General features: G+C 38.8%; 1 protein-coding gene across 1 annotated transcript; it reads left to right on the top strand.

Moving 5' to 3' along the window:
* The first annotated feature begins 349 nt into the window (after positions 1-349).
* Positions 350-12,801, top strand: LOC128861999 (uncharacterized). The gene is made up of 4 exons (XM_054100372.1): positions 350-367; positions 8,112-8,883; positions 9,132-9,187; positions 12,098-12,801. Exons 1-4 carry the CDS (start codon positions 350-352, stop codon positions 12,740-12,742), a joined length of 1,491 nt encoding a protein of 496 aa, XP_053956347.1. The 3' UTR covers positions 12,743-12,801.
* The last annotated feature ends 690 nt before the right edge of the window (positions 12,802-13,491 follow it).

The raw sequence follows: 13,491 nt of genomic DNA, 5'->3' as shown, positions 1-13,491 counted from the left end.
GCAACCCTTAAAAATTTACGAAATGGAGCAACTCTGCGCCGAGTTTTCACTTATCGTTGTAACTTAGCTTTACTCTTACTAATTCTTTAATTCTTTAAGACGAAACTATGGTTTTTTAAAGCATCAATCAAATAATGAAGCTTTTAAAAATTAGATTTATCCCTCTTATTCTTCGCAACAGTATTCGTAGCGTCTCCTTATGTATCATACTATATATAGGCATAACCCACTATTTATCCCGATCCATTGGTTCCTCCACAAACGAGTCTTAATGTTTCATCTAAAAAAAAGAAATAAATAAGCTAATTTCCAACCAAACTCTGACGAAACTTATTCCATTGAATGACCAATGGCTTCTCCCTGCAAGGTATGCACATACATACATACATACATTCATACATACTTCGGTGGGTGTCGTGCTTTCGAATTGTGATGAGTAATGGCATTTATGGTCGAAAATAGCTGATAACAGCTGAATTGTAACAAAGTATGAGTAACGGTGCGGACTTGAGGTGAGCTGTGAATAGCTGTTCTCTATACCTAGAACACAAACCACCTTGAACAAAAAGTTCCCGGAATATATTCAAAAAATTCAAAATACAAAAGTGACATTATCGCCTTCAAAGTACTGCCCATCAACTGCAACGAATTTATGCCAGTGTTTCATTCAGCTCTCGAAACATTTCTGGAATTCCATTTTCGGTATAGTCATTAGCCATCCTTTACCTCCATTTTTCTTCCTTTCGGATGTTAAAACGCCTTCCCTAGCTTTCGCTAGTAGTTTTTTTGACTCGATCAAACAGAAAAAAAAGTCTGAGAGCAATATGAGGGGAATTTGATGGCTGTTTAATGGTATTCGTCTCGTTCTTGGCCAAAAATTCACTCGTAATGATGGCGCTGTGCGGCGGTGCGTTATCGTGGCGCAAAATCTATCCTTTTCTTTTTTGTCGAAACGTAAACGTCTCATAACGCCCAAATAATAATCCTTATTAACTGTTTGATCTTCTGGCGAAAATTCGTGGTGTATCGTACAAACACGGTTGTAATTCATAAAAACCGTAAGATTCGCTTTCTTTTTCGACCGACGTAGTTTTTTGGCCTTGGTTCATTCGTATTTCTCTGAACTTCCTACAGATCTTTCTATCCGCAAACTGGAGTGCTAGGGCAATCTTTCCAAGCAGGCAGGATTGGAACGAGCGAAAAATCTGCACCGAAGCTGTACCTCACTAACGTTCTTCACTGACGGCTCAAAGATGGAATCAGAAGTCGGAGCAAGGGTTTTCTGTAAATCAGTTAATTTATTTATTTCCTTTCAATTTCTGAATACTGCTAGTGTTTTTCAGGCAAAAGTCCTTGCGATCCTGTACGCATGCAAAATGCTGAGGGAACAAGGAAGTGAGGGAGATATTAAGATTTTTTTCCGATAGTCAAGCCGCGATCAAGGCTCTGACGATGCCATGGTGCAGATCCAAACTAAAGACATAGGAACATAGAGGGAAAAGAAATTGCTCGTTAGCGAGCCAGGAATTGGGCTATATTGGTCTCAGAGACCTTATACCCGGTCATTGGCATCCCCCTGACTGTTGTTCTCAGAAAAGGGCAAATGAGATGGAGCTCCACTTCTTCTTCAACAGACAGAGGATTCAGAAAGTCTTGAAAACTCCACGCTATTCAATTTACCAGTCGTTGGACGATCAGCACATACGCGGAAAAGCTAGTTTTACCATTTAACCCCCATTGCAGAAGCTGTGGGGATCTTTTAGAGAAGGAGAATGTTGAGCACTTTATCTGTAAATGTTCGGGATTGGCAGCTGGACGACAGCTCTAGCTGGTTGTAGATATATGCCAGTTAGAGGTCTCGTAATGGTATCAAAACGGCGTTTTAGTGCTACTTGGGGACCGCCAGACTGTTACTTCAACCATTTCACCTACCTACCTCATTCGAAGCGCTCGACTCACCCGCCTGATCTCTGAATTGCGTGTCGTACTCATAAACCCACCCTCGTCTCCTCGTGTTTGATGAATGTTGAGTTACTTGATGAATGTTCGGTCTTGGGAATCATGTCTTTGACGATATCAATGCGGTCCCTTTTTTGCATGAAATTCAGGTCCTTTGAGGCTAATTTTGCAAAAGGTTTCAGAAAGCAATGTTCAAATCCTTTGCCAGTTCTCTGATTGTTAATTTGCGGTTGTTGATCAAATTTTCTTTTAATTTATTGATGTTTACATCAGTTTTCGATGTCGACGACATGCCACAGTGTTCTTCATCCGCGAAAGGTTCACGGTCTTCTCCGAAGCATTCATGCTACTCGTGAACATATGTAGGCTGTTTTCTTTAGAGTATTATTACCGAAACAATTTCCCAACATTACTAGATTTATATTTAAGATTAGGTTTCTAGAGTTAGATTGACTTAAGACGGCGTAATTTTTGTAAATGTCAAACAGAACTCAAATCAGTTGCCTTTAAGCGTCACCTGGTGGTTGTTCTGGGCACTTTTTGACCAAGGTGGCATACATACTTATACAGCTGTAAATGTTACTTTTGTGTGCTATGGCAGCCACCAGTCGTTAGTCATGGTCCTGCAGATGACCTCAGGCCATATTTGTATGGTTGGTGGCGAGGTGAAATTAATCTGTGAAAATATTCGCAGTTTATTAATTATGAATCATGTGCACATTTCCAATCAATTGAACGTTTAAGCATTTGCTGCACTTGCATTTACGCTTGTTGACCACACACACATGGCCGCACATACATCCCTTACCCGCGCATTTATCATCCCACATTTCTCTCCACAAGTATCAGCAAATAATGCTTATGTGGATTTTTGTTGGCTTCACTGTTTTTGGCAGTTTTATAACTTTTGCTTTGATTATTGGCATAACCGCAGAACATAAAAAACGCATTTACGCTTTGTCGTTGCAGATTTGGTTGAGTTTGTAGGGATCTGCTTTGGTGACCATTAAAGTTTGTGATCCCGGATTTATGGGCTTTGCGCACATTGTCATTTCTAACTATTTTGGTATGCAATTTAATATGCGGAAACAAAAGATGGATATAAGGGTTTTTACAAAATGAATGCTCTTACAGACGGATTTACATGTAAATGAATGGATTGTTTTAATCGCACGAAAACTTTGATGCTAAAAATAAAAGAAAGTACCGGCGCATACGAGTATATGATAATAGCAAGAGTTCTGGCGAACAACTGAGTAGGCACTACCTAACCTGGGTGATCTGTAAAAAAATCTCACTTATACATTTAGGGCCAATTGTGTTGCCAGTGCTATGGATCTGGAGTCGAATCTATTTCTTTTATGTAATTCTTAATGTACGTCTCCGCGGGTTTTAAAAAGCCGTTCAGCTGTTCAGTGCTGATCCTAGGCACGTTTGTCGAGTCCTAGAAAGAACAGGGCAGTGGCAAAGTAGGTGTTCTAAAGTACCCCTATGTTAGGTTAGGCTGAAACGGTTGTCCTGTGAGACACACTCAGGCTCATAGCCCAATGTGATACCGAAACAAGCTCCCCAGTACCTATCTCATCCCCAGATGTTCGAAGTGTATACCTCCGCCCACCCTGCCCTCGAGCTTTAAGCCATCTGTATATACATGGATGGACTCGCCCTGTCCTACATCGTCCCGTTCGCACTCTTCCCTTAAAGGAGGGTTGTAAACGTTGTAATGGCAAGTGTAGTCTGGGAAGCCCCATAGTGCCAGCCAGGATTTTACGGTGACCATAATCCGTGTTTGACTACTTACTTATTGCCGCACTGCGTGCGTTATATGTATATTGCCTGCAGATCTACCGGAGGGAAGTTTAATGTATGCGACATAATGTTTTCGATGGTGTGGTTGACATCGCACCGGTTATCAGAACAGATGCTAGCCTTTAAACATTGTTAAGTTTTTTGATGTTCTCACCCTTCTCAAGGGCATTCCACCTTATAACAATACCATAGTAGATAATTGGCCTAATCAGTGCTGTGTAGAGCCGATGTATCATTCTGGGTTCCAATCCGCATTTCTTCCCAATTAGCCTTCCGCACGGCCATTACTTTGCGTGCTCTGTCTGTCGTAGATATTTTGCCCTTTCTGTTACTCTAAGTGATTTCCCTTCTAGGAATATTCGTTTGAGAGCCCTAGCTTCATTGCATGTGTCATACGCATTGCTCTGGACTAATACCATTTTGGCTGCGTGATGTGGGATGAGACTGTGTTCTGTCAGTATTCCAACTAATATTTTGCACTTTTTCCTGGACAGTAATAAAATAAAGTATACAGTTTTCGTATGTCAAGTCCCTAGCATAATTTTGGCAGTTTTGTACGAGCTTAAGTGTTCCCGTATCGACTGCGTTTCCAGCGTTAGATCCTCATTTAGTTCCGTTTTCAGAAAGGAGAGTGATGGGTATATCCCAGACGTGCTCAGTCTCGGTAAGCGAATACCCGCCTTAGCGTGTTCATCGGCTCTCTCATTTCCTTCTATTCATTTGTGTCCTGGTATCCAGTAAATGGTTGGAAAACTTCCTTAAACGATATGAACTGTCTCTAAGGTGATCAACCAAATTGTTTAAGCTAGAAGAGATTGAAGTTGTTAACCGTGCACTTGCGTTTAAGCTTTTTGTTGATGGCATCGATTTTTCGAAATACCAACTCCCCAACATGATTGCTATGGATGACATTCCGCGGCATTCCTAGGCCAAGGAGCTCAAACGACAGTTCACCACAAGGCCTCTTCGTCAATTTACGTTCTTTCTACCGGTTACGATAGTGCACGTGCTACCTGTATTCTGGCGATTCGTCTAGATGGCAAGAAAGTATCGTCATTGTAATCACTTAAAGTAAAAAAAACCCAGTCTCAACGTGTTTTAGAAATTTCTGTGAATGAAAGTGAAAAAGTCTGGTGCATCCAAACAGTTATAAGAAAGTGGGTTGATTTTATGCTGTCACCACTGTGAGGGGGTTTACTAATTTGGGTTTCAGTCAGTACTCACCGCGCTAAATACATGAAAAATTTTCTCCCTGAGATGAAGATTGATCAAATAAAGGTTCCAGCAGGAATGACTGGTTACCTCCAGACACTTGATGCCGCCAGCAGTGTGTGCTAGTCGATTCTAACATAACCTAAACGTCATAAACCAAGCTTAGACATATGGTAAACTAACTGCTTCGACACATTATTGATTTTTTTTTTGGTACCATATACTTTTGGTTTTGTGAAAATGTCTGATTTTGTGCCAAATAATCGTCATTTGCGGAAAGTGTTGATTTTCCTCTTTCATTCGAAAAAACGGCGGCTGAAGCGCATCGAGAGCTGCTTTAAGTGAAAGAACGTGCTGAGATTGGTTCCGTCGCTTCAAAGACGGTGACTTTAATGTTGACGACCGTCCGCGTGAAGGAAGGCCAAATACCTTCGAAGACGCTGAATTAGAGGCATTGCTCAATGAGAATCCGTGTCAAACGCAAGAAGAGCTTGCTTCAGTCTTTGGAGTTACTCGCCAATCCGTTTCCAAGCGATTGCATGCTTTGGGAATGATTCAAAAGTAGGTGGACCTGTGTTCCTTATGAGTTAAAACCAAGGAATGTTGAACGTAGTTTTTTCGCCTGTGAACAACTGCTCCAGCGGCAAAAAAGCTGCGCTGGTGGTTAAGGTAGTAGCTGGTCAAATACTCATTTTTCATAGATATTTTTTCGGAGCGTTTTTTTATGTATGTGTGTTATTATTGACATCAAATAGTATACAAAAACAATGTTTTTTTTACATAATTTTTTGTAGTAGTTGGCACCAAAGTAAGCGTCTTAAAAAAAGATAGGCTTGTCAACAGGATTTTGGCTCTTCAGGACATCTGAAACAAAAAAGTTAAACTGATTGTTATTCTGTAGGCTTGCCATTTTGGCAGATGCTTGAACGGGAAAATTGAAAAATAATAAAATGACAAACTTTTGGAAAAAGGTTTGTGTTTCGGGTGGAAATCAGACTGTAGTATGGAAAGTTAGGACTGAAAAGAAACGAAAGTAGCACCTGTCAGAACTACTGATGTGTGAAATAATTGATGAAAATTTCAGATCAATCGGTTAAATAGAATTTGCTGTATGTCGCTGATAGACCAGAAAAACGTTGTTTTGAGAAAAACACGTTTAAAATTTTTGAATAGATTTTCTTGACAAAATTCGTACTTATATTACTATGCCTGGTGCGTATAATAATCCTTTGTGTTTTTTCGTAGGCATCATTTTCAGCAAGTTTTGCTGCTCTAAGACTTGACCTGGCCGCTTTGGAAGCCTTAGCTGCGACTTTATCCGCCTTTGATACCCGAGCGCCATTGTATTTTGTAGCGTAGCTGGCAGCGTGCGAACCGCTTGTGACTCCCATAGTGCCCATGACTTTCAAAATAGGATGAAATCCTTCATTGAAAGTGAATGAAGGGTCCTTCTTTTGTTCTGACATCTGCAGTTGCCGTGCGGCTAATAAAACGCAGCTACGTCGTGCTTTTCAATATGCGCTATAACTTTACTGATATTTTGAATTTTAGTGCAAAATTTTCACATTATATTTTCAACATATTTTACTTCTAAAATATCTATGTAAAAAAAAAAAATTTTTTTTTCAATTTTTAACCAGACTACATTGACAGAGGCTGTGAAACGTTCGAAGATTTTGATGTCGTTTACCGATGGCATAAACAAATTTTTTGTATTATTTAGAAATATACATATCTGAGTTGATTTTTATGCTATTATATGTATGTGTGTATGTTTTTTTGTTTTTGTTTTTTATGTATGCATGTAAGTATATGGCATTTCCTTATCCAACATATCTATATATTTTTGTTTTCTTCTGTGCACGCACTTAATTACAAACCATTCTCTACTTCAGCCAAGGTCAGGCTAGCAAAATTTACTTTAATTGTTCTATATTACGTCTTTTCTTTGTTATTACATTTGCTAACCTTTTTGTTTTATTAAAATAAAAATTACGTCATGTAAAGACACTTAGAAAGCTGAAGATGCTAATCTGTTAACTTATTTTCTTGTTAATAACGAGAGCTCCATGTAAACGAATTTTCAGTCCGAATTTGTTCCAAAAACTACATAAAAATGTTCTTGCATCTTGAATACTCGTGTGTGGATGAGCTCAGAGCTGATGGTTGCCGATGGCATGATTCGGCGATTTTTTTACTTGCCTATTCGTTGAATTTGGGGTTGTTGGCCACCTCTCTGCTAACATCATTTACGTCAGCAACTAAATATTCATATGTTTTTACATCATTTAATTATTTTATTGTAGTAAAATACGTATCGATCAGTTGAATAGCGTAAAGGGGCATGAAGTGAATAGTGGCCAATTACAGCGCTTTGCGGTCGAAATCAATTGCGGCATCGCACTTACCTGTTTACATGTGTATGTATGTGTGTGTGTGTTCCACTTGGAAACGTGCTTAGAAGAATTGTGGTTACATATTAATGATTCTATTAAATTTTGACAAGTACCCTAAACAACAACAATCTGCAAATATTCGTGAAGGTGGAAAAGATGGATTGAACTTGTGAATGAAGAGAAAAAAAGTACAAAAAAAAAACGTGATGCGCTATTTATAATATGTTGGCTACAAAGTACGAACATTTAACAATTTCGGCCACTTGATGTACACTTGAAGCTGTTACCATTTTTAGCGCTCCCATTTGCTTGTGTGCAATTAAGTTAAATTGTGTTTTAACCAACATTTTTTTTGTTTTTTTTTGTAGCATAGCTCCATAAAAATTCGCATTCCCTTCACCAATACGCACGCGCTTTTTTGTTGTTTATGAATTTGCTTTTTACTTAGCGCGTTCTTTCTTCTTCCTACTGCTGAAGTCAACTATAAATATTCTTGGCCATTGGGGTAATGCCATCATTGAATTTAGCATCTGCAAGTAGTTAAGTTCGAATCCACAACTTCTTTAAAAGCCGTCTTAAATTGAAAGTCTACTCATAAATAAAAGCATAAAATGGTAAGTAAAATGGCTTAGCATTGAGTTTACACCCGATTTCCATCCGAATATTTCTAAAAGATGAATCGTCACTTCCATTTCCCAAGCTTCTAAGCAGTTATTAAAATATATTCCTTTACAGAAACTCTTTAGAGTCGCGCTCGTTGCGTGCTTTGTTGCATTTGCCATCGCGCAATCTGTACCTGAGCAAGGCGCCGAACCCTCGGCCGAGTACTTACCACCAGTCGGCGATGAATCTGCTCCTCTTACCGAAAATGGCTATCGTTATAAAGCTGTGCGTCGCCTGAAGTACCGCCATCGTCGTGAGGTACCATCCGAGGAATATCTGCCCCCAGTAGTGGAGCCTTCCGCTGATTATATACCACCAGAGGGCGCTGAAACTCGTGTTGCCGACGATGGTTACCGCTACAAGACTGTGCGTCGTCTGAAAGTTCACCGAAAACGTCGTGAGGCTCCTTCTGTTGAATATTTGCCTCCAGTGACGGAGCCTTCTCCTGAATACATACCACCAGAGAGTGCTGAAACTCGTGTTGCCGATGATGGTTATCGTTACAAGACTGTACGCCGTCTTCGTTTCCGTGCTCGTCATCGTCGTGATGTCTCTGAATTGCCTTCATTGCCATCTGGCGAATATTTGCCTCCAGTTGATGTTGAATTGGCTCCAGAACTGAAAACCGTTTTGGGCGATGAAGGTTACCGTTACAAGACTGTGAGACGCCTAAAGTTCCGTCGTCATCGTCGTGAGACGGAGGCTGCTGATGAAGTTGACGCCCCTAACGGTGAATACCTGCCACCAAGTAACGATGTTGCTGAAGAGCCTGAGCCGAAAAGCGCTGAATTGGCTCAAGACGGCTACCGTTATAAGACCGTACGTCGCTTGAAATACCGTTATCGTCAATAGATTGGACCAATGTTAATATGATCGATACTGAACTTGGATGCTTGTTGCTACGGATTGAAATGAAGTCGTGACCGTGACCGTGCGAATCGATATTTTCTTTTTAAATATGAAATATGAATGAGTTCGCACTAAATGTGATCTTTATGGGTTTTAATTTAGTTTGTTATATTTAGTTTAAAAAATGCAAGAATAATAAAATTTATTCAATCAAAATTTACTGACTTACTATTAATATTTGAGAGTTAGGTGCCCGCAGTCGAGCTCAGGAGAGCAGCAATTGCAAGGAGCAACAGCTAGTATTTTTATACCGTCGTAAAAACGCTAACATTATTATCCATCACTCAAAATCACTTATTCTTGACTTAGTAAAGAAGTTATTTAAAAATAAAATTTGAAGATTAATTTTGCGCCACCTGATAGATGTTGAGTTTAGATAATAGCAGGCTGAAGTTGAATCGAAAAATGCGTCTTAAATTCTTCTTTGACCATTTCGTGACGTATTTATGCAGAACTTATAAAGATTTAAGCTGAATGATTATTTTTATGACTTTGCGGACCACACATTTTTGGGTTTTTTGGTTTAGCCAACTGTATGGCATTTGATTGTTCGGTGTTGCAATCAAAAATGTTACGGGAACTGATGCTATCCGTAGGACGATCATTTCACAAGGTGAAAGGAAGTTCATGAAATTTTGTAACCGGGTATGAGCTTCTAAAGCCTGCAGTAAGAAAATGCGTTGAACGGTGGTTTAAATATGTAATCCATTATTGTTGTTTGCAAACCATTTACTTTTGTTTTTTTTGTGGTGAAATTTCCAATCCTTGTTCATCTAGTGAATCGGATCAGGATTAAGGTTTCTTGCTTTTATATGCTCGAGCAAAGCATGCCAAGAAAATGGATGAGCTAGTAAGCTCTGTCCCATGCGCCTTATTCTTCAGACTTAACTTCGTCTGATTACCATTTGTTTTTACCAATACTTACAAAACAACATTTAATTTCTTATAAAAATATACAATAAAAAAATAAATGGTTCGATTACTAGTTTGGCGCGAGAGATGAAACTGATTTTATGTGAGCCTGCATCCGGTTTGTTAAATAACGCTAGGAAATTTACGTTAAAAGCAACAACACAAAATATCCCTCTTGAGTTGATACAAATGCTTTGAGTTTAAGGCGCCCTGATTAGTAGTGTTGTAAAGTAAAAAAAGATGATTTGAGAAGGGGGCACTGGAAAGCACTTGAGAAAAACATGTGAAACACACTTGCAACTTTGGATTTCGTAGTACTGCTATTACCTTGTAGAGATTCGACTTGAATAAAACGAATCACCCAATTGTTAACCGACTAAATATAACCGATTTTGAGAGTTATTTTTGCAGATTTTTCGGATATAAATATATAACGGGTGATTTTTTAGCTATTATCTTTTCAAACAGTTGGTTTAAACAGCTGAAGCACGTTTCGTGTTTTGTTTCACTGTCAAACATCTTCAGTTTGGGGCGACCGCTATTAGAAAAAACTTTTTCTTTATTTTGATCATCCACTAAGATTTGAACCTACGTTCTCTCTGAATTCCGAATGGTAGTCACGCACCAACCCATTCGGCTACGGTGGCCGCCAAGGCAGGGTCGGATACAAATGCTAAAATTTCGAGAATTTTAAATTTTTTTCAACATAGCGGCTTTTCTATTCTTTCCCGATGGTTCTCCATCCGATAAGGGCCATAGCAATAGGCGTATATTAGGAAAACGGAATTAAACTTCCTTATATGTAATATGATTTTTTTGCTAGTGAAAGTCCATTCACGATTGGTTTATGCGTTTCGAAGAAAAAAATGAATAACCGCTTTTAGGTTTTGGTTACTGTCGGATAACCACATCCCACCATGAAATGAGAAATGTTTCAAATTTCGAGACCTACATAGTTTTATGATAATCACATTTCAAACATTATGATTCCGCAATGCTTCAGGTGACGGGAATCTGTCTTTGGCTAAATAGCTTTTAAAACGTAAGCACAAAAGTGGGTCCAACAAACAAAAACGAAAAGGCCTAAATATCATAGCAGCTTTGGAAGTAGTAGCAGCCTTTTGTTTTTTCCTCTGTAAGGCATCACAATGGACGAATTTTGATTTTTTGTCCCAGTAGGGCTCTCGCGTGCGCAGCCATTTATCCTAACCTAAGATCTAATAGTTGTATCTCAACCGCCTTAGTGCTGCCTGGAACTCCTCTCAACCCAATTTCAACGAAAATAGGTTACATTTTAATGAGTTCTGTTCTCCATACTGGATCCATGATTTTGAATTTTCTAATTCCAATATCTGATTTGAGTTAAGCAACTTCATAAACTTCAGCAATGGAGGTATCAAAGGTATCTGCCAACCATAAGATGATTTCCCAAGGAAAGCAAGCAAGCCAAGCCGGAAAAAAGTAAATGAACAACAAATTTAACATATAAAATCCGCTTAATGGTTTAAAAAAATTGTTGTATAAATATTAACAAATTACCACGCGCAGTAAGAATTCAGAATTAACAGTGGCTTCTTTTCAATATTCTATGGCAGAGTTTGTAGTAGTTCCACTTGAAAAACTTGATCCCAAATTGCTCTTATAAATTAATTTATTGAATTTGCGTCATTAAATGTGGAGGCGCAAAAAATCTATACTATAATTTGACGTCATTAAATAACTTGGCCACTTCAAATTGACTTGAAGTGGCAACCACGCTTGATGTTCCTATTTCGTTGTACTACACTTGGTTTTCTTATGCTTGGTATTTATTTATGGGTGCGTATCGAATAAAATGTTTTTTGTTGCTTTTCGGGGAATCGCTAAAAAAACTATGTACAACAATTTCATATCCAAACTTCGATTTATGCGATCTAATTTACTATAAATATAAATACTTTGCTAGCTGGGTTGTAGCATCATTGAGTTTAACATCTTCAAAGTGTTAAGTTCGAAATTGAAGTCAGTTGTAAGGAAACTTTTAGTAAAACTCATAAAATGGTATGTGTAAAAGGAACCAACGAATTCCAAATAAAGCTGCGGGAAATAAGTAACATTTTTCAAAATTCGAAATTGCAATTCTAAATACAAATTTTCAAACTCTATGTGGTTTTCAATATGACTTAGCTTTGCGAATTAAATTTTTTGCTTATATCTAAAGTTTTAACACAACTTTTAACCTCTCAACTCTGTTGCAGAAACTCCTTACCGTCGCACTGGCTTTGTGCCTTGTTTCCTTGACAATCGCTCAATCCAATCCTGCCGAGAGTGCCGAACCAGCCGTCGACTACTTACCGCCAGTCGATGAAAATTCTGCGCCTGTTGCTGAAGATGGCTATCGTTACAAAGCCGTGCGTCGTCTGAAGTACCGTCACCGTCGTGACGTACCGTCAGAAGAATATTTGCCTCCAGTGACGGAGCCTTCACCTGAATATCTGCCACCAGAGGGTGCTGAAACTCGTGTTGCCGATGATGGTTATCGTTACAAGACTGTACGCCGTCTTCGTTTCCGTGCTCGTCATCGTCGTGATGTCTCTGAATTGCCTTCATTGCCATCTGGCGAATATTTGCCTCCAGTTGATGTTGAATTGGCTCCAGAATTGAAAACCGTTTTGGGCGATGAAGGTTACCGTTACAAGACTGTGAGACGCCTAAAGTTCCGTCGCCATCGTCGTGAAGCGGAAGCGGCTGAAGAGGCTGCTGTCGTTGATATTCCCAACAATGAATACCTGCCACCAAGTAACGATGTTGCTGAGGAACCAGAGCCGAAAAGCGCAGAATTGGCACAAGATGGTTATCGTTATAAGACCGTACGTAGCTTCAGATATCGTCATCGTCAGTAGATCGAACCCGGATTTTCAATGTAAATAACCGCAATTAGATAAATGAACAATGAATTTGAATAGCGATTGAAAGAAAAGTGATTTCGTGTTGCTGCTTCTATTGTTTCGCATTCGTGTATTAGATTGTAAACTACTTTTAATTTTAATAATACCTTGCAAGTATAATAAAATGAATTCAATAAAGAAATCCGTTTTATGTGCACCATTAATTCGCAAATCTTTGCCAATCCATTTTCTTATGAGTAATTAAGGCGGAATTGCAAAATAATCTGCGTTATTGCATTGTGCGCTTCAACAATCCTTGACCAGTTTCAAGCGCATTCAAGCTTTGTATACGTACAACAACGTACATGGGAAATGGTTAGCAAATTTGCCAGAACAATAACACAGTTTTTGCCTTGTGGCAGGATATGAATCAATAAGAAATGATTACCGAATTATTACACAAAGAGAAAAGTGTAAAATTGGCCAAAACTTCAGCTTCAATATTTCTTAGTCGGGAGAACAGCAAACTATTTACTCTTTCGCATAATTTACTATGAGTAAAAGAGGGTTGCCAAATAACGAAAGAAAAACGGTTTAGTGAAGGAGATAAAAGTTTATAAGTTGGGGTAAAAATATAAAATATTTATCATTAGGTTTATAAACTACAAGGAATTAATGAATTTTAAATTAGAAGCACTAATTCAAACACTCGAGTAGTCGCATGCTCCGGCTCTGGGGTCTACACTTTGCTTTTGGAATGCATG

This window comes from Anastrepha ludens, chromosome 4 (assembly GCF_028408465.1).
Source record: "Anastrepha ludens isolate Willacy chromosome 4, idAnaLude1.1, whole genome shotgun sequence".
NCBI lineage: Eukaryota > Metazoa > Arthropoda > Insecta > Diptera > Tephritidae > Anastrepha > Anastrepha ludens.
The sequence above is the reverse complement of the archived record's forward strand: the minus strand, read 5'-3'. Positions and strand labels throughout refer to the sequence as shown.

Bases quoted from the DNA above. Each gene is read 5' to 3' on its own strand.
- LOC128861999 (XM_054100372.1), top strand. The intron at 8,884-9,131 runs GTCAATAGATTG...TTAATATTTGAG, and splicing joins TCGCTTGAAATACCGTTATC to AGTTAGGTGCCCGCAGTCGA. The intron at 9,188-12,097 runs GTATTTTTATAC...ACTCTGTTGCAG, and splicing joins ATTGCAAGGAGCAACAGCTA to AAACTCCTTACCGTCGCACT.